Source organism: Colletotrichum chrysophilum (genome assembly GCF_026319265.1).
Source record: "Colletotrichum chrysophilum strain AFK26 chromosome Unknown scaffold_59, whole genome shotgun sequence".
Classification (NCBI taxonomy): domain Eukaryota; kingdom Fungi; phylum Ascomycota; class Sordariomycetes; order Glomerellales; family Glomerellaceae; genus Colletotrichum; species Colletotrichum chrysophilum.
This window is the reverse complement of record NW_026517346.1, coordinates 264,878-284,762: the sequence shown is the minus strand read 5'-3', so window position 1 is coordinate 284,762 and position 19,885 is coordinate 264,878. Positions and strand designations below refer to the sequence as shown.

At 54.1% G+C, this 19,885-nt stretch overlaps 3 protein-coding genes across 3 annotated transcripts; 1 reads left to right on the top strand and 2 right to left on the bottom strand.

Moving 5' to 3' along the window:
• Positions 1–808: 808 nt before the first annotated feature.
• COL26b_007388 (uncharacterized protein) lies at positions 809–2,304 on the top strand (the record flags this gene model as incomplete). The annotated part of the gene is made up of 2 exons (XM_053180182.1): positions 809–1,026; positions 1,083–2,304. The coding sequence occupies 2 exons, from the start codon at positions 809–811 to the stop codon at positions 2,302–2,304; spliced, it is 1,440 nt and encodes a 479-aa protein (XP_053035953.1).
• A 7,173-nt stretch (positions 2,305–9,477) lies between these two features.
• On the bottom strand, positions 9,478–10,690 carry COL26b_007387 (uncharacterized protein; the record flags this gene model as incomplete). Its single annotated transcript, XM_053180181.1, has 2 exons — positions 9,478–10,511; positions 10,654–10,690. 2 exons carry the CDS (start codon positions 10,688–10,690, stop codon positions 9,478–9,480), a joined length of 1,071 nt encoding a protein of 356 aa, XP_053035952.1.
• Positions 10,691–13,243: 2,553 nt separating this feature from the next.
• COL26b_007386 (uncharacterized protein) lies at positions 13,244–19,564 on the bottom strand (the record flags this gene model as incomplete). Its single annotated transcript, XM_053180180.1, has 3 exons — positions 13,244–13,261; positions 13,311–19,319; positions 19,391–19,564. The coding sequence occupies 3 exons, from the start codon at positions 19,562–19,564 to the stop codon at positions 13,244–13,246; spliced, it is 6,201 nt and encodes a 2,066-aa protein (XP_053035951.1).
• Between the last annotated feature and the right edge of the window lie 321 nt (positions 19,565–19,885).

The window sequence follows — 19,885 nt, the reverse complement described above, 5'->3', positions numbered from 1 at the left end:
GGGGGGGGGGGGAGGGGGGATGCCAAAGACGGTGCCGAATGCTCACCTGCAACTGCATCGTAGACGTTAGCGTGACGCTTGGTCTCGTTTGCTTGAGGATTCGTTGGTTCTGGTTTGCTTGAACTGTGCCTGACCGGAATGGCATGGTCGTTTTTGAGCCGCTCCATCTCGATTCTGGGGATGGGACAGGGCAAGGTAGGAATGGTCTTGGTAGATCAGACGCCGCTCGGAGGCGGTCGCAAGAGGATGTGTGGAGGTTGCAACGATGCTTGGCAGCAGCTTGAAGGCGTCCGGATACTTGGGCTACCACGTTATGACGAATGACGGCGTCTGGCAGATGGCGAGTCGGCTCAAAGGCGTCCGCTGTTGTTGGAGTTGAAGTCGAGGTTGCTGGACTGGCCCGGTCTGATATGCCTAAGGTGGTCTCCAAGAAGAATCCAGGGTGAAAGTGCCGTCGATGCCCGTTCCTTCCTGTCATGTCTCTGGAAAGAACGGACTGGCGGTGCAGCTGGAAAGACTTTGGCAGGTGGGGCCATATGAGTCTGAGCCAATGATATCCACGGACACGTCTGCTATCGGCAGCTCCAAGCGGTGCGATAGCACCTTTACAGGGAGCTAGTGCGCTGAGAACCAGTGGAAGGTGTGCGCAGTCGCAGCTGACATCATCCTGGCTCTCCAACCTCAAGGCATCCGCCTAACCTCGGACGATGCGGCGGCATATCGTCGCTTCTCATCAACACCGTCGTCGAACACCCATTTCGCCCGACCGCTCAACCACATCTCCCTGCTCTTCATTGACCCTTGATGAATGCAAGCCCGTCTGTTTGCTCGCTCCACCGGCGAGCTCAGCCCTGAGGCCTTCGCCCAGGCGACCACTGCAGGCCTCGTCCGAACCTTTGCAGCTGCTCCCCAACACCGATTCGATGGCGGAGGTGCTGAGCCCGAAGTCGAAGGCAGACAATCTGCCTTGTGGGCACATCGGATAGGCGTCAATGCTCTGGCCCTTGACAAGTTTGATGGTCGGCTGTGAGATACATGAAAGACACCTTACCTTAGTCCTCGAGCACTAACACACGCCATAGACTGATCTCTGGAGGCGCTGATGGCTCCGTGAAGCTTTGGGATCTGGAACATGCTCCTAATCCAAACTCTTCCTACACCTTTGAGCCCATTGCCAATGCTTCTCGCTCCGTCGGCGACAATGGCATTGCTCACAAGAATGGCGTTACCCACCTCGACTTCTTCCCCTTCGACTCGGACGCCTTCCTTTCAAGCTCTTTTGACCGCACGCTGAAGCTATGGTCTACCGAAAGGATGGTAGTTTCTGCCAACTTCGATCTGAACGCCGACATCTACACTCATGCGACCAGTCCTATTGCCGATCATCTCCTCGTCGCCTGTGCCACGCAGCATTCATCCGTTCGCCTTGTCGACCTCAAGTCCGGGTCCTCGGTCCAGTCCCTCGTCTCCCAGGGCGGCGCTGTGCTATCTGTAGCCTGGAGTCCTCGCCATGAACATGTCGTTGCCACCGGCCATTTCGATGGAAAGGCCCGCCTGTGGGACATCAGGCGCGCTTCCGGCCTCATTGGCCAGCTCGACCAGGAGGATCACCTGGGTATCGTCCACCGCTTCAACCACGCCAAGGCCTGCGGCATGGATTGGAACCAGATGCCGCACTTTCGCAGCGCGGCCCAGGCCCACAACGAAGGTGTCAACGCACTTACATGGTCTGACGACGGCAAGTACATCATCTCTGCTGGCCTTGACCGTCGCATACGCGTCTGGGATGCTGCCACGGGGGCGAACACGCTGGCGGCATTCGGCTCTATGATTCAGAATCGACAACCAAAGACGGTCAGCATGTTTGTCACTCCGGCCAGGCTCACACCAATTCGTCGAGATCTTCTCTTCTGGCCGAACGAGAACGAGATCCTGGTCATGGATCTGCATGAGGGCACTTTGGTATCTCGCCTACGCGTTCCAGGGCCATCCACAGCAGCAGGCGCTCAGGGCATTGGAGGTATCAACGTCCAAAACCGCACCATGGATATTGTATGGCGCGGAAACGCAGGATACAGACTTCAAAAGGGGCCAATCATGGGCGGAGGAAGCTCATGCGGTGCAGTGTACACCGCCCACCTAGACGGCCAGATTCGAGCATGGATGCCGCGACTGCCAGGGCCAGACAGAGACGACGATACCTTGGATCCTATCGACAAGGATGAAGAGGAGAAAGGCCGTAAACGAAAGGCTCTCGACGATGCTTTTAGGAGCTTGATGGGGAAGCAAATCACGTTCAGATGACGCGTTAATTTGCCCACCCAGATCTCATACAGATTTTATTGATACTGGAAATATCTCAGGGCGTTTGGCGGGCCATATCCATAATTAGCTATATTGACTTGGTGCCAATCCGTGCCTGTGATGTGACTACACTTCTCGACATTCATGCCAAGTTCAGCTACGTAACGTTGCAAAGATCGGATGCCTCACGAAACTCACAAGCTTGCCCATGCATGTCAACATTTCCTCCGCATCATCGACATAGTAGCATTGAGAGCCATGACTTACAGAGATCTCCAACATGGACATCCGAGCAAAAGACATCCCCCGCGGAAAAGCATAGCGCGCACATCCCAAAGGTAGCATTCTGAATCTAGCATCGCAGCTCAGCTCTGGCATATCAAAACCACTGGGCCTGTCCCTGAGGCAAAACCCGTCGCGGCCACGTCCAAGAACACCACTCCCAAGACCAGTAATCGCCGACCTTCAACATGCCGAACTCACCAGAAATACCACCCCTCACGGCGCCCGTCGGCCCCATTAGCAACAAGAACCCATCAATCCCGCCCCGATCATCACCGCTCAGACACTCGCACATCGAACATTGATAACCCACCTGTGCTTCTCCATGTCGGCGCCGTTACATCGGCCCTCTGCCGAATCCCCTCGAGGGCAGGGCTAGAACGGGGTCTCTGCATCCCATCTCTGCTCGGCCCAATGTGCTGCTCGACGTCCGCCCGGCTGCTGTAAGTCCCGGGGCTGGCAGGGTTTGTGTCCGCGTCCCCGCCCCTGTTGCCGTCCTCCACCCCCACCCACCGGGCGCGCCGGAACCGCTTCCCCGCCGACCTTTTCTGACCTCCTGCATTAGCTCCCGCGCCGTCCCAGCATCATGGTCCTTGTTACTGACAGAGGCGCGCCTCTTCACGAAGGAGGGTGCGACGCGCGCACGCCTCACCCCAAATCAGCCCTGTAACCACGCTCCCTCCTCTTCCATCGACTGACGCGCCACTTATGCATCGAGATGGGCAAATTAGCCATGAAAGCAGGGGGGGGTCGGACGCGGAACCGGCGGTAGATCCAGAGCACACCACCTCGCTCGGATCGGACCTGGGGCTGGAAAATACGGGGTTGCCATCGACCAAGATCAGACGTCACAAAATAGGAAACCCGATGAAATCGCCCAACGAAAGAAGCCCGGGTATCTCTCCAACGCACGGCTGGGGGGGGAAATGGATTGCCAAACGACGTCGAGATGACAACAGACACTAGCTAGTTCGCACCGCGAACTGTCTGAATCCGCGAGACCACATTAGCGGCAGCGTAGCGTGGATATCCTGCCATGAGCGCTCAGACGTCTTCACACCGGTCGTCGAAAATGGGATGGAAAACCAGGGCTGACCGCGCTGTGCGTTCCCCCATCTTTTCGACCGGTCGCAAAGCTTAGCACATAGTCTGCCCCCTTCGTTCTCGTTCCGGCGTCCTCAACGAACATGTAAGTGAGACTAGCCGTCGAAGGCCTCGTCGAATAAAACCATCCCGCCAGCGTTGGTGCCGCGACGTTCCTGGCCGGACTTACATGCAACTCACACGTTTTCCGTCCTGATTCCTCAGCGGCTCGGACCTAAGACATGCCGGGGGGGCTAGAAGTAATGATGGACATCTTCAGCCCACACACACCTCATGGCCCCCCAATATCGCCAGCCCTGCGCTGCTGCAAGCCTCTCCCACCTCCCACACGCGTGGCAACATCGTGCCGTCCGCCGCCTCTCGCGCGCCACTACGGAACCGCGGCTAACCGGTTCGTCCGGGCGACGGACGATGATGCAGGGGTAGCCCAAAGCAGGCGAGGGGCGGGCGCATGAGCTCTTCATCACGGGGGCACGAGAAGGCTGAATGCGCGATGTTCCCACGCCAAAAGAGGATGATCGTCGACGGCGCCGAACATCATTTTCCTTCGGACGGCGCCACGCCCACTTCCCTTGGCAATGACACGCCAGGCACCGTACAGGTTTAGGGCGTGTTGGAGAGTGAGGCAATAGATCTGCTATTTGATTCTAGACTCCGAGCAACTGTCGTCATTCCTCCTTTGGATCTGCTCTACGGCTCGTCAGGGGTTGAAGAGGGTGAGGCGCGTCGTCGTCGTCGGGGTTCGGAAGTGTGCCGTGGTTGCATCCATCCAGAGACGGGAAGAAGTTTATGTGCTCCAAGTGGAGGCTGAAGTGTTGGATATTCCGTCTCGCGGGCTGCAGGTCAACAAAAGCAGAAAACGCTCTAGACGTCGCGATTTGGCTTGGCTTGCGAGATTGCGCGCGCGGGCTGGGAGACTATTGTCGACGATGCCTTCAGCGTTAATGCACTGATATGGGGGTTAGGGGGGTGGCGAGGCGGGCAGATTATGTTGGGTTTTTGGAATTACCGTGGTACAGCAAGACCTTTACACCTGCGTACTAGATATTGTTTAACTTTGGTTAGGTGGTGCTAAACTTCGCTTCGTACTATGAACGAGTCTTGGACCTCTTTATGCAATTTTCTAGAGATTGCCCCCGTTTTTCTGAGTACTGAGCCTTATTTCCGACCTCGCCTGGGTTGCAGAAGGCTGTCTGCGATTTCAATGCATCAATAATCTATTGCTGCAAGCACGTGGTCGAAGCGACACAACGACCTTGTAAGTAAACACCCCTGGTCTCTAGTAGGTTAAGTAAGTATCGCTAACGCGATATAGGGCAAACACATCTGCGAAACGCGTTCTTGCAGTCGTTTCAGCAGGAGTTCAACCCTGACCTAGAAAGGATTCGAAGGTGTGGCCTTGAGGCAAAGCAAGAAATCAAACTTGCAAAGGCTAGGGCCGACCAACAGGACCAAAGACTCCAGCAAATGGAGAGGGAAGCGGCAACCAGGGAGAGGCTTAAGGTCAGGCATTTGTTCTCACGAGTAATAAGCGACCTCGACATAATTAAGAACGACTAGATGCAGCGAGGCATTTGTCGAGCGGGTAACTCGTTCTTTATAGCTGCGAATTGTACTTAAAAACCTTCTGACAGACTTATAGAGCAAAGCCGTCGCCAGCTTCTCGACTCATTATCGTCTTATGACTACCTTACACACTTCAAGAAATCCTGTAAACTAAGACACCTGAAAACTGCAGAATGGCTTTTCTAATCGACTGCTTTTATTCTATGGGAAGAAGGAATCTCCTCGCCATGGCTGTGGTGTTCAGGCAAAAGTACGTCAAATGAAGCATTACTTCAACTATGCTGATTCAAAACAGTTGGATCTGGCAAAACAGTCCTCACGTAAGTAGGTTCTTAATTTGAAGGTCCTCCAGCTATGGCAGCTATTGACCCTACTCTAAGTGCAAGTGCCGTCGAACATATCTATGCGCACGAGCGTAGGGCGAGAGAAAATGTCACATTCTTCTTCCCTCATTTCGCAGATTAGACACCGCTATCTGCAGAGACTACACTTCGATCGATTATCCGACAGTCACTCGACCTAGTGAGACTATCTAGCGACTGGGAATCGCGTCTAATAGAGCTGGATTGGAAACCCTCCTCAGAGCTAGGCGAATTAATATTACTTCTTCGAAAGGTAATCGACCCGTCTGACACATTCTATATCTTCATCGACGCACTGGATGAGTTTGAACCGGCAGAACGATGAGCGCTACTTGGCTCTTTGGTCTCAGTTTCCTCTGGGTGGCGCTTAAGAGTGTTCATTTCGAGCTGTGAAAGCTTATCAGGCGAACTTAGGGATAGGATTCCAAGCATTGAAACAATTTTGATGGCATCTCCTGAGGCCAAGGTCGACATTGCTACTTTTGTTGAAGAAACACTTCAAAGACGACAGGAAAACGGTGATCTTATGGTTTAAGACCAATCTATTGTTGATGATATCAAGTGGGCTCTTATTAATTGCGCGGATGGAATGTAAGTTGATAATGACTGCACCTTATGCTGCTTACTGACGAATAAGGTTTCTCTGGGTTACTTTCCTATTGGATGAAATTTGTGCGCAAACCTGCGACGACGATATTAAAGACGCCGTGGGACGTCTTCCGAAGACCCTGACCGAGACGCTGAGCAAAGCCCTCCATCGCATTATTAAGCAGGGTAAATCCACAATCGCAAATAAAGCCTTTTAATGGATTGCGATAGCGAAGCGCCCTTTGACACTAGATGAGCTCCGTGAAGCCATCTCTACAAAAGTCGGCCAACTATCCTCTAATCCCGGACAAATGGTTAATGGTATAGACCGTCTGCCTACGTGGTGCGAAAATCTCATCCATGTTGATGAAGAATCGAGAACTGCAGAGTTTGCCCACAAGGCAGTTCATAAGTTCATCGTCGAAGGATTATCAGGACCCGACTACGCCGAGTTTCATTTCAAGCCAGAGGACGCTGATCATCACGCAGGTGAACTCTGCGTTACCTACCTGAACTTTAGCGACTTTATGATAACTATCACCTAATAGTTGCAACTAGTCAAAATCGACCTAACTAGTATAGCCCACTCAGTGTTAAAGAACTCATGGAACCTACCTAAGTCAATTAGTAGTGCTGTTATCATAATGCGAAAGAATGTCTAAGCTGAGACTGACCCGGCTGGAATACTGGCTATATATAATAGGTTGGACGATGCAGAAGCTATAAACACGCTACAAGTCCATTATCTGTTTCTTAAGTACGCGTCAGTACACTGGATTTCCTACACCACTTGATTTAGGTGTCGTACGTCCTCGATATGGGATATATGGCAATATATTATCACTTGAAAATATGGTCTGGCAAAGATACCTTGGTTGAACTAAGAAGAGCAAGGAGGTTTAAACACTAATATCTTGCATTGGAGTTTTGTAAACCGTCATGTTGCTCTTATTGGATACCTTGGACGTCTCGGCAAGATATATGATGAAGACATACAGAGGTCCTTAAGAAGCGCTGCTACGTACGGTGATGTAGACATGGTAAGCGCTTTACTTGAGAGTGGTTATGCGGTTAGGATCGCCTCGTCATATCTACAAGCAGATTCAGGTAGTGGCGACATCGAAGCTGTGAAGCTATGGCTTTCTGTGGGAGTCAACGTAAACGCAGACGATTCTAACGATAGATGGACTGCTTTAGTAGCAGCATCAGAACGTGGTCACATCAATATCGTGGAGCTACTACTTTCTGCGGGAGCCAACGTCAACGCACAACCTGCTCCTCATGAGTTTGGGCGGACTGCTCTACAAGCAGCTTCAGGGGGTGGTTACATTAGTGTCGTGGAGAGATTGCTTTCTGCGGGGCCCAACGTCAATGCAGCTCCCGTCAGACATGGGCAGACTGCCCTGCAAGCAGCTTCAGAGGCGGGCCACGTCGAGGTCGTGGAGCGACTGAGAGCTGCAGGGGCCCACGAATGATTGTTCTTATTCATCCTCAGAGTTGCAAAGGTTGGCAGTGTGTTCAAATCAGCCATGGCGGCCATAGATATAAGGATACTGCAAGTTAAAACGCTGATTTCAAGTGTTCGACAGAATTGAGTCTCTGCTGCTTACCACTAAATCTCTCGTAGATCGTCACAAATTTTCAGTGCAGTCTCACGCAGATCGAAACGGGAATTGTGAGATAGACAACCGGCATTAACTCAACCCGTTGATACTGAGAACAGACGTCAGGTCTAGCAATCTGTTACTCATCTGTAGCGAGGCTGTCCTGAAGCCGAGGAATACTCGCCAGCCGGCAATGATGAGCAGAGATAGGCGGGAAGCTGAGCCTTGCACTGAGACTCATACTTCTAACATTGGAAGATACGGTGCTTTCAGCGCTCGAAGATGATCACTGGAAACCGTGCAAACCGTGCAGAGTTCGTTCGAGTTCGTTCATGTATGGGTGCGAAGACCATTGATTGTGAACCTGGCAGAACTAAGAGGCTGAATCTGTATTTATCTCGGATGTTCCCATTGCTTTGGGTTATCTAGTATCTAGTAATGACATCCATATCTTTGCGTAAGTTCGAACGTGGCCAGACTAACTGGAAGAGAATTTGCCGGACGTTTACCATCGGATAAGGCGCTGAACATCTGAGTGGTTGGCACTTGGCCTGATACGCATGGCTTCAGACTGCCCAGTTTGAATTCACCCATGAAGCAAAGATAACTGAACCACCAGGTCAAAGGACTCTCCCAACAGCAAATGGGGAAGGGGAATCTGTGGTATCGCCATCTCTACAACGGCGACAATATGCCCCGTACTCGAGAAACTAACAGCATCGCAAAGAACAAGTGGACAGGCGTATCAAACTTTTCCAAGTTGACACGGATCCGAGTATATTCTGTAATAATCGGTCCCCAAAGGTGAAGGACGTCGATAGATTAGCGACTGGGTGGTATAGTCGTGCCATCTACTCACCCAAAACCCCTGTCAACTGCCCAAAGGTTGTTCGCAACACCTTAGCTCACTTTCGAAACGCCTGAGGCCAGCCCACATTGGCAATCGAATCATGCACTGTGAACTAATTGTTTATATCGTTAAGAACAACTGTTCGACTCATAATTTATAGACCTGAAGGGGGTAGAAACCCCAGCTAGCTAGTCCTTAAGCACTCGTTGCTGCCTCATAGACTTTGACGACGTATATGATGTTTGTCAGGACCCTTGTTTCCATTCTTGAAACAATTGTACGCGTGGACGCGGCGTGGTTGATTTTCATCAACACTGGAGAGAGTTCTGCTCGATACCGGTACATGCGTCCATCTATGTCTTCCCAACCATGACCAGAAGGTGATCAGACAACATGTGAGTATTCTTGAATACGCAGGAAATAAAACCGGCGGAAAGGAACAACAAGCTCAGACGTCAAAATCAGAATGAAGCATGTACGCCACGTTGGCAATATTTCTACCCCCATACGTCATCCATGGATCTGAATGCGCCAGCGTATGCCCATCAGATTGCTACTTCTCGCAGAAACCATCACACCATGTAGATACGGAGAAATTATACCACAACTTTCAGTCCAATAACGCAAAAACATCTTTTTTCTTGCAGCATGATTAATACCTGGGTATTATCTCAAATAGTCCACGAGGACGTCGTCTCAGCATCCCTTATCCCGTCTAAATCGTCTTTCCAATGTGTTCCTTTCCCCATTACTTTCTCTTCCACATCCCATCAAAAGAAGCCCATCATTACTAACAACAAAAGACCATGTGCAAGCCTTAAAACCCATCATTAACCCCAATAGCCCTCTCCGACGCCTTGCGATCATTGTTAAAATCGACCCACCACCGATGACTCTCCTCCTTCCCGGTCCAGTTGCCCTCCGCATCCACCTCGTCCCACGGCTTCGGCGCCAGGATGTAATGCACATTCTTCACCTCCGCATCCCTCCAAATCTCGTCGTGCACGCCCTCCCACCGCAGCGTCTTGAGCGCGTTGTACACGTACGGCAGCGGCACCCACCGCCCGCGGTACAGCTCCGACAGCAGGCTCTGGTCCGCAAAGTCCATGTCCATCGCCCCCTGCTCCATGTGCTGCACGATCTGCCGGAAGAGCCGCTTCGACGGGTTGACCACCTGCAGCCCGCCGTTCATGAAGCCCAGCGGGCTCGCCGTCACGGGGTCCGGGCCGACGCGCTGCGCCTCCTCGGGGCTGCCGTGCTGCGTCGTGAAGGCGCAGTTCTCGGGCGTCCAGTCCTTGGGGTAGTGCGGCTTCTTGAGCGGATTGCAGACGCACGCGTGGCCGGCCGCGAAGACGCGCACGCTGGGGTTCTTGGTCCTTCCCGAAGCAGCAGCAGCGGAGAGCTCGCTGCCGTTGCCGTCCTCGCCGGAGCCGTAGCCGCTCTCGGCGTCGACGCGCTTCGAGGCGCCGATGAGCTCAGCGGGGGTGTGTTCGGCGGCGAAGTCGCCGTCGTCGAGCTCGAGCTCCATGAGCTCGTCCATGTTGCGCAGCACGAGCATGTCGCTGTCGAGCTGGACGACGCGGGCGTACTGGTCGAGGCTGAAGGGGGTGAGCTTGCTCCAGCAGTCGTAGAAGCGCGGGTCGTTGGAGTAGTCGCGCCCGGCGGTCGGGAGGAGGTACTCGATGCGCTGGGCGGGGATGCCGCGGCGCTCGAGGGCGGCGAGGCCCTCGGCCGGGAAGGTGTCTGTGTAGAGCGCGACGAGGGGGTACGCGGAGCCGGACTTGAGGAGGGAGTGGTGGAGGGTGAGGAGGCCGGAGAGGTAGTCTAGGTTGGTGATGAGAGTCGTCCAGACTGGATATGCTTGTCAGCTTTTGAGGGGATCAATAATGAGAGAGTATGCTCTGTGTTGTTGCGGATAGCTTCTTTTGAGGTTGGGGGTTGTTCATTGTGAATTTGGTTGTGTGAGGGATGAGAGTGAGAGTGAGAGACGAACCCTTGTCAGAGTCAACGGCGCGCTTTCCGTCCGACATGTTTGCGGTCGTGGTTATGGTAGGAGGAGCACGATGTGAAGATGCGATCTTGGCCTCGGAGCTTCAGCTTCAGCTTCAGAGCTCGGTTTGCGACAGCTTGCGACTTTGTGATGCGCGCGCGCGACACGGCGGGGCAGGTTCCGATGGTGGAGGCGGGGTTACCAAAAGAGCAGGTGATGACGAGATGGATAACAACGGAATCGTCTGCGCACGCCAGGAGATGGTAACACACACACACACACAAGACCACGTTCCTTCTCACGAGATGCGGCCTAATGAACAAGAATGTGTAAAGATGCAAGGACGAAGTCAAGGCCAAGGGGGGGGAGGGACGATGAAAGGTAGGTAAGGCAAGGTAAGGTAAGAAACGACCAGATCCGGAAAACTTTAAGGCCGGGGAATGGGGAAATCAGCATTCGACGAAAATGGGGAATTATACAGCAAGTAGCACACGAGAAAGATGAGAAATGCGACACGAGTCGTAGCGTCAACTAAACCCCATCCGATCCCAAAAGTAACTTAGGTCCTGTCCCCTCCCTCCCTCCCTACCACTCTGTAAAGAGACCCTCAAAGGGCGCGCGGTACGGTTACGGAAATTTTTGCTCCCTCCAGCTACTAGGTAAGGGTCCGCGCGGGTTGCGCGTAGCTTTGGGGCTGTCCCGTCTTCAGGTAAGAGAAACCAAAAAAAAGGCTGATAACCAGCGAGAGATTCCGATCGGCCGGAACGCCGATGACGCCATCATATTTGCTACATCGGACTTTTTGGGAGGGGAGCACCAGGAGCTGTGGCCAGCCGGCGGCGCTGCAAATGGAGAAAATGCGAAAGCAGCAAAGGCGCATTTGCGACAGCGGGCCGGCGGGGAGGGACAGCGGACAGGAACGGGGACGATGGGTAGGGGGGGCTAGGGCTTGCACTTAGGTATCCGTACAAGTAACCAAGTCAGTGTATCTATCTCCCCGCCGACGGGATATCTCTCTGTTTCTTCGTATCGGAACGGATAAGGACTCAAGACACTTTGTGGAATGAGAGATTGCCAGAGTTGCCATTTGTCAAAGCCCGCCCGCCTACGCCCCGTTAACCTCCTTCTCTACACGGCATGGAGAGCGTTTACCAAGATGGAACCACCACCAGGGCAAAGAGTCATAGGAACGAAACCCCGAGCTGACACCGTGACGGTCGCGACGGTCGTGATAGGCGGAGACGAGGCGGACGACTATATCAGAGTTCCTCTAATACGCCGAGAATGGCAACGGTTGTCGCCGGCTCTAGGTCCCCTGGATAACTCTCACGACTCAGGAAACGAACCTACCCTTCCTTCTTTCCCGCCCGTCCATCGTAATAGTCAAGCCAAGCACCCATCCGGATGTCCTGGGCAAGGCGCAATTGACCCCGGATATCTCAGCTGCAGCCCTGAAAAATCTCGCCTTGCCTTCTCGCGTCTTTCGCGCTGAACCTTAGAACAGTCACAGAATACAGCACATAAAAAAAAAAAAAAAGGCCTCTTTTGTTTTGCGAAATCATCCGTCGGGGTGCTCCCCTGCAACATCTTAGATCGGACGACGGGGGCCCTGCCAGCTAAGACAGCTGCAGCCTGCACACTGCACAGCAGCTCGAGCCAATCACAGTCAGCGTCAGAGCTGCACAACGTGCAGCTTGTCATTGACGTGATCAACAACCCGGCATCCTTGGGAAATCGCGCGCGCGCGCGTGTGTGAGAAGCCCCGAGGTAATTACATGCAGCAACGCACAGCCGAGAAAGGGAACTTAAGTACGGACAACATATAATAACGACCAAGAGGTTAGCGATATTATTCTTACCAGCAACGGACACGAGACTTCTTCATGAAAGAAACAACTGTAGGGTCGCAGTCCAAGTAGACCAGGGCGAAGAAGCGACAGCGAAGGGCCAAGAGTGGATGTGGGGCGCCCATTCATCGGTTTCCGAGATCCCGGCGCCTAGAAACACCCGAGTCCGCTTTGCCAATCAAAGCATCATCACTCCGTCCTTACCAACCACCTTTGCTTGATAAGCCGTTTTGTGTTCGCAAACTTGAAGCCGCATATTCTGGTTTGTGCGATCGTCTCTGTTTGAAATGAACTGTGGTTTGAAACGCCTAAAATGCCTTTTCCGAGGCATACAAAGTCCGATGACTCCGCCCTTTGTACTATCTGCGAGCAACATTAAATGAAAAAATAAGAGGAAAAGAAGGAACCTAGTGCCTTTCCTGCTGGTATCCATTCATCCGTCCACCATCCCCCACCTCCGTTGAGGCCAACGTTTCGGTTTGTAAACATGTCCATTCGAAGAGAAGTGTTGTTGTGTATAACTCATGATTACGCTTCTTTTCTGTGACCTGCGTTGCGTTGCATTCTGTGACATCCATAGCCCATTGTAAAAGTCGAGAAAATAAATCGAGAAACCTCCTTCGCCAGTCTATGATGCAGTCTCATGCAGTCGTATTGGGTGGGTGAAACCTGATCCCCTTGAACAAAGTAAAACCACCGTATTGGTATCTGGTGTATCGTGTGCGTGTGCTTGTAAGCTGTGGAATCTAGTGCCGCTTGTATTTCTGGAAAATTGTTAGCAATGATTTTGGGATAGGCTCCCGGAGTACTCACCTCCTCCGCCCTGCGTCTGTTCTGCGGATCCAAGCTGTTCGTCGCGCCCATCAGAGTCTGGCCAATAGCCTTCGTGGCCCCAATGGCAGGCCGGAAAATAATGGTTGGAGCTCGCTTCAAGACTGCCTTTGCGAGACCCTGCGCGCTGGAGCTGTCCATAACTTCGCCCGGCACCGCAATGATGGCATCGCGTGCCATATTCAAGTCCCTCGTAAGACTCGAGTATCCGCCGCGGAGACCTTGAATCACGCCAGTAGGCTGGTCTGCGTACAGGGAGATCTGCTTCTTCTCCTCTGGATCGAGACCCGCGTCCTCCCACGTATTGTCGGTCTGCGGCTTGTTGAGCAAGCCCTCGGCACCCTGGAGGGCGTACTGCGTTCCGATGGCCAGCTTGGCACCGAACTTGATCACTTCAGTCCCCGTCGTGCGCGCAAAGGCCGCGGCGCCCTTGCCAATGCTACGGACAATGCGTCCGTCCTTCTTGTACTCCTTGATTGGGACCTCAATCAGCTCCTTGAACCCGCTGCCGATGTTAACGATGCCTCTGACGGGTGCAAGACCGGCGAGAACACCAGCGAGTTGAGTACCCTTGACGTCCGGCATCCAGATGTCGTTGAGAATCTTGCCCATCCTGTCGAAGCCAGAGACGCCGTAGATGATGGTGTGACGCAAAGTCAAGCGAGCTTCGTCCAGAATGATAAAGTTCATAAACTCGGTGGTTCGACCCGACTTGAGTCCGGCGTAGTCGACGCGCTTGGGCTTGAAATCCAACTTGACCGGAATGTCGCGCACCTCGACACGTTGGAGGAATGGAATATCGCTGGGTGAGCTGTGCACGGGAGCGTTATCGTCCTTGAATTCGAAGAATCTGGTGATGAAGTCCAGGGCGTCTTGATCGACGTGAAGCCTCAGGGGCAGAAGCGTCACTCGCAATACCATCTCAGACGCCGCGAGATCCGGCTGGGGCTTGACGGTCAGAAGCTCCAAGTGAGCCATGCTGGTACCCATCTCCCGTTCGCCAGCATCCTGATCGTATGTCATGAACTTCTTCCACGTCGAGGTCGGGACGTGGTCAAAGACGTCCAGATTTTGCACGCGCACATCGATGGAGCTCTGGGTCTCCCCCGAGTCGGGAGAGAAAGCAATCAGGTCGACGTTGACGCCCTGAAGCTCGAAAGTGATCTTGTGGTGTTTGCTCCTGTTGAGTCTCAACCGTTTCTTGGGCCTGTGTGCACCGCCAGCCCGACCAGTTGCTGTTGTGAAGGCCGTCGTAGCAAGGGACTCTGTCTCGGTCGCGTTGTCGTTCAACTCCTGGTTGACCATCTGCGCGAGCTCCCGGGGGTCTTGCTTCGTCGAGATGCCGATGTAAATCGAATTGAAAAGGAAGTCGCCGATTACTGTCTCGTCTTCTTCCGCGTCTTCCTCGAACGCAATGCGTTCCGAGCGTCGGCGACGTTCAATAGCCTTCTCTTCGACATCTTGCACGGCCTTGCTAATAACACTGCGAGTGCGTTCCCAATCGTATCCGTCAAAGAGGTTCCAAATAACGTGGACATCACGAATCGACACTCGCAGAGGAGCCTTCCTGATAAGTTCCTTCGGGGCTCGGTCGTAGGTGTTCTTTGACGAGTTCCAGATTTGGGCTCTACCGTCGATATCCGGTCCCTTGTCGAAGAAGTTGTCCTCGATAACGAGATCACTACCGTCGTCTGACACGTGGGTGGATGCGCTGGCATTGAAGCTGGTAAGTAGCACTCCGTCGTGGGTATCTTGAGTTGTGGTTCCGATTGATGTGACTGAGCCATCTGCGTCAAAGAGGATATCCGAAGGACCGGCGTCCCCGTAATATTGCGAATCGATATGCAATGGGCCTTCATCACTCGCGACGTCAAATTCCTCGTCGCCACCGAGCTCCTGGGCGAGCCCAAAGTCCTTGTCAAAATCATAATCGCCCTCGGCTTTTCCGAACGCCTCTGCAGATATTGAAGCCAAGAGGTCCTGCACTGGAACGACCTTGGTCCTGTACTTGTTCTCCTTGCTAGGTGGCGTCGGTGGCTTCAGTGCGTTTGCAAGAGTGATGAGAGTCTGAGTGGAATCGGCACACGTCTCCAAAACGAGGAGGTCGTCACGTAGGTCGACATCGACATGCTTTTCACCATCCTCCTCACTTTCTGTAACCTTAACAGTGACCTTTGCCGAAGAAATGTAGCAAATGCTGACGAAGCCTTGAGCAGCCAGTCGCGAGACTTGTTGCGACGACATATCCGCCGATTGGCGACGGTTCACAGTGGAAGCGGTCGCGCCTATGTTAGCCACATCGTCAATGAGGAGAATTGAAGCCTTGTTGAGATCCAACGTCGCCGTCGTATCCACGTCCTTGGGCAGAACCACTTGAAGTCGAGCATCTGTGAACGCAATGAGGAGCTTGGAGGGGAGTCCCAAGGGGTTAAGACTAATCAAGCAATCGCGGAAAACCAAGTCGACCGTCATAGGCTTACTATTGGGTCGAGCAGGGTCTGCAGGTCGAGCAGGTTGAGGCTTCTTGCCGGCCAGGGCTGTATGAGCTTGTTCACCGAGGTTGGCCACTGAGGCCGCGAGGCTGGCTTCAAAATCTTGAGGAGTGGCATCCTCGCCGAGTCCGAGAACATCCATGATGGTTGGCACCCGGTAGTCCACTGTAACATCGCGCATCTTGATTTTGATCACTGGCTCCATCTCGTCCCCAATCATGCGAACCATGAGAACCGGGCCTTGGGTGAGTGTGCCTGGAGGAAGCGTTGTTGATGAACTCACGAGGTCCTCTCGATGGTTGCGATTCACGGAAATGGCGTGTACGCCGAATGCCACCAGCGAGGGTACCGTAATCTGCGCGACCTCAAATCCCTTGAGGTTGGCGTTAATGATGCCGATCTTGCCACCGATGTCGACAGTCGCACCAAGATCCTTGATTTCCGCTAGGAGAAGCACACCAGGGCGGTCGTCTTCTGGGAGGTACTTTGCCACTGTCGCCAGTCGCGCGACTTCTTCACCCAGAGCGGGGAGGCAGTTGAGCTGATGCATGCGCTCGACTCTGACGTTGAACTGGTCGAACGTCACGCGGAGGACAGCGCCCTTACGCCTTTGCCTGAGAAGAGTGTCCACCATAATCTCATCGTCGCCCTGGTCGAACTTGACCTTGGAAGGAATAATAAGCTCTAGAAGGCGCTCGAGGTCTTTGTCCTTTGGCGTCGCGAGGTATTCGAACCTAACACCACTGATCTCGGCCGAGATGGGTGGCTCTCCTCTGGACCTTCGGATGTACGGGCCCGCCAGGCGCACCTTGCTGATAGCGAATCCGATACCAAGCTCTCGACTCACCATCTTGACAGCACTTGTTTCAAGGCCGACGCTGCACTCCTTGCCCTTCAACTCCAGGTTGAAACCGCCGATTCTCATATCGATCTTGTTCTCGGAAGCGGCCGACTTGTCGTCCGGGTTAATGGGAGCATCAAATCGAACACCCCGGGGTTTAGGCGCTGGTTGGACCGGCGTTTTGACCGAGGGGGACGCGCTCGACGTCATTGAGGAACTCATGTTAAGAAAACTGCTCAATCCGCCAAACCAGCTGAACGTCTCGTCTAACCTCTGCAGATCGAGCTGTATCAAGAGTGGCAATGTTGTAATTTCCGTCCGAGTCGAGTTGGGCGATTTGATCACCTTCACCGATATATCGGAGCCGGCTGAGGGAAACTTGTCCATTACAGACGCTCGCATCTGCAAACTTTGATCAAAGCAGATGATGTCATCCTTTGCATAGCCAAAACGAAACTTTTCCAGGTCAATTGTTGTTTCGAGGGAGTTCTTGACAGCACTGAGAGATAGGCTGAGATTTTCAAGCTCTGTACGGAGAAGGATCTCCGGCTGCATGTGCAATCCACCAGAGCCAAAGATTCTTTCGGCGGTGTCAGCAACACCACCAAGTTGGTGGAGGAAATGCAGTGAAATCTTTTCAAACACCACTTTGATGTCAGGCATCGATGACTCCTGCGATGACTTCGCCGTAGTAGTGGTTTTCTTCGGGGCAGGAGTAGCGGTGGTGCCCTTCAGGGCATCCATCAGCTTTCCAACGACGACTGCGAGTAAGTATGCCAAAGAAGCGTCGAAGCGGACTTCCAATGGCGACAAGTGAACCTCAACGTCGCCATCGCTTTGTGGCTCCGTGAAGACTAGACCGGGCGACCGGGGCGCGACACTCGATCTCATGCCCGGCGACGTGGAGTACACGGAAAAAGCCCCTGGAACCTGAGGTGCCACAGATCTCGCCAAGCCTGGCGATCCTGGAGCTTGGCTCAAGACAGATGCTTGTGCGTCCGCAGGGACATGCACGTGCTGGTGTAACGATGGGACGTATAATGATATGGTGTTCAGAGACAGGATTTCCTTCACAAGTCTCGTTGGGCCTCTCGGCGTTGCCACATCATCGGCCGGGGCATGGGCGTCTGCAACACCTTCGTCCTCAGAATTCCTCCTCGACGAGCGTTGGGCTTCATGTCTAGTGAATCCCGATTCAACATCGCCGACCGCGGGGTAGGCCGTGGGATGGGGCGGTGCGGGTGCGTCTGTGAATTCAGGGCTGGGTGGCTCCTTCACACCTTCATCTCTGACTGGTGGCGGCGATGGCTGGCGCAAGACTGGGCTTGCCTTCTTGAACACAGGGGAAGTCTCAGGGCTGGGCTCGTCCCATCCTCCCGGCATACGGGACCCAGCACTTTGGGCCTCGGTCTGAGAGAACGCGCTCATATACATGCTTTCGGCCTCTTCGTGGGTGAAAACATGCGACTGCGCGAGATCCTCTTCCTCGGCGGGACCGGAGCTGCGACTGGTGGTGCTCGAATGCTGCGACGACTCCAAGTTTCCTTGCTCGGCAAATGCGATGGGAGGCATACCCTCAGTCGATTGCGACGGTTCTGACCTCGCCTCTCGCTGGAAACTGGCCCACGGGGCAGCCCGATCATCATCGCCCAGGATTGTAGATTGGGAAACAGGCACGTGCCCGCGCGGTGAGAAGTCTTGATATATCGACGCGCGCGGCGTGTTCGTCTCCTCCTCCTCCGCCGGCTCTTCGGGTTGACTCGAGAAGTCGTAGGGGATGTTAAAGGCCTCCTCGCTATCTTGCAACAGAGCGTCGTCCACCTCAGAGAGCTCGTCCGAGGTGGAAGAGAGAAAGCTGTCTTGCATGCTGGGTCGGAAGGTACTATGCCTCGACGCGGCACCCCGCTCGCTGAATGATGGCGACTGAGAAACAGCAGGCGACGAAATCGATGGCGAGCGGGCAAATTGCGAAAAGACATTCGCTTCTGATATCAAGTACGCCCGAACCCTAGACAAGGCGACTTGACGTTTTCCTTCCTTGGGCGCAATAACCGGGGCACCCTCCTCGTTCTGTGTCTCGGCGGTGACACCCTCCACATCGATGCGGTCCAGGGCCAGCTCGAAAGTAACCAGCTCCGGCGCAGTCGCGTTCGGCTCGATCGGGACCTCGACGTCCATTTGAAACGTGACGCCTCTAATACGTACCTGGATGCGATCAACAATTCCCTGGAGGAAGCCGGCCAGAAAGCCCGGCAAGGACAGCGGCTGGCCCGTTCCAAACTGACTCCCGTCGTCGCTCATGGAACTCTCGCTCATGGCCATGGAGCCGCCGAGGTCCTGCGTCTCGGCGGCGAGGGCATCCTCTAACCTCCGCTTCTCATCGGCCAGCGAGGCATCTTTCAGGGCCACATCCTCGTTGAGGAAGGACTCGGCGAGGTTCACGGTGTTCGGCAGTCTGGAGTCGTCGGTCGAGGGCGTGGCGGACTTTGCCTTAGTATCGTCGCCACTGGTAGAAACCTTCAACCGGACGTCGACGCCGTCGATCTCGATAATGATGGGGCTCGTATAAAAGTCGACGGGAATCGTGACGCTGAGCTTTAGGACTTTTGCTTTTTGGATCTGGAACGAGGCGGGTAGCTGCAACAGGTGCTCGAGTTTCTGGCGGTTAAGCACTTCATGTTAGCCTACTGGTATCGCTCCTAACCCGCACGGGTGGCGTATCAACGTACCTTGAGGCGCACTCCGACATCTTTGAACTCTGCTGTCGTTGTCCTGCCCAGCGCGAACTGGAGGTTTTCCATGTCCAGGGTCTCCTCGTCGAGCAGCTCGAGACGCCGCAGGGCGTATATGAGCAAGCGCTTCGACAGAGTCGAGCTCCGGAAGCTCTGGAATATGGTAGCCATGTTGGGCTGGTCGTGGTCGTTCCGCGACCGCGGGCCGGACGCTCTCGATGGGAGAGTTGGGTTCGGGTTCGAGATGAGCGTACAGTCCGGGGAGGTTTTGGAGGACGATGAGTATTTCGAGGGGTGTACGGCGGCTGTTGCCGTACAGTAGACAGCCTACTGGCGGTTTGAAAGGCGAGATTGGCCTCGGAAGGCAGGTGCGATGCTGCAGCTGGGGGCTACAGCAACCAGGGCAGTCGGGTATCGTGGGGCGGTTCACCGGGTAGGGGGTCTGGAGGCTGCAGTCGCCGTGTTATCAGAAGACACCCGGCCCAAGGCGGG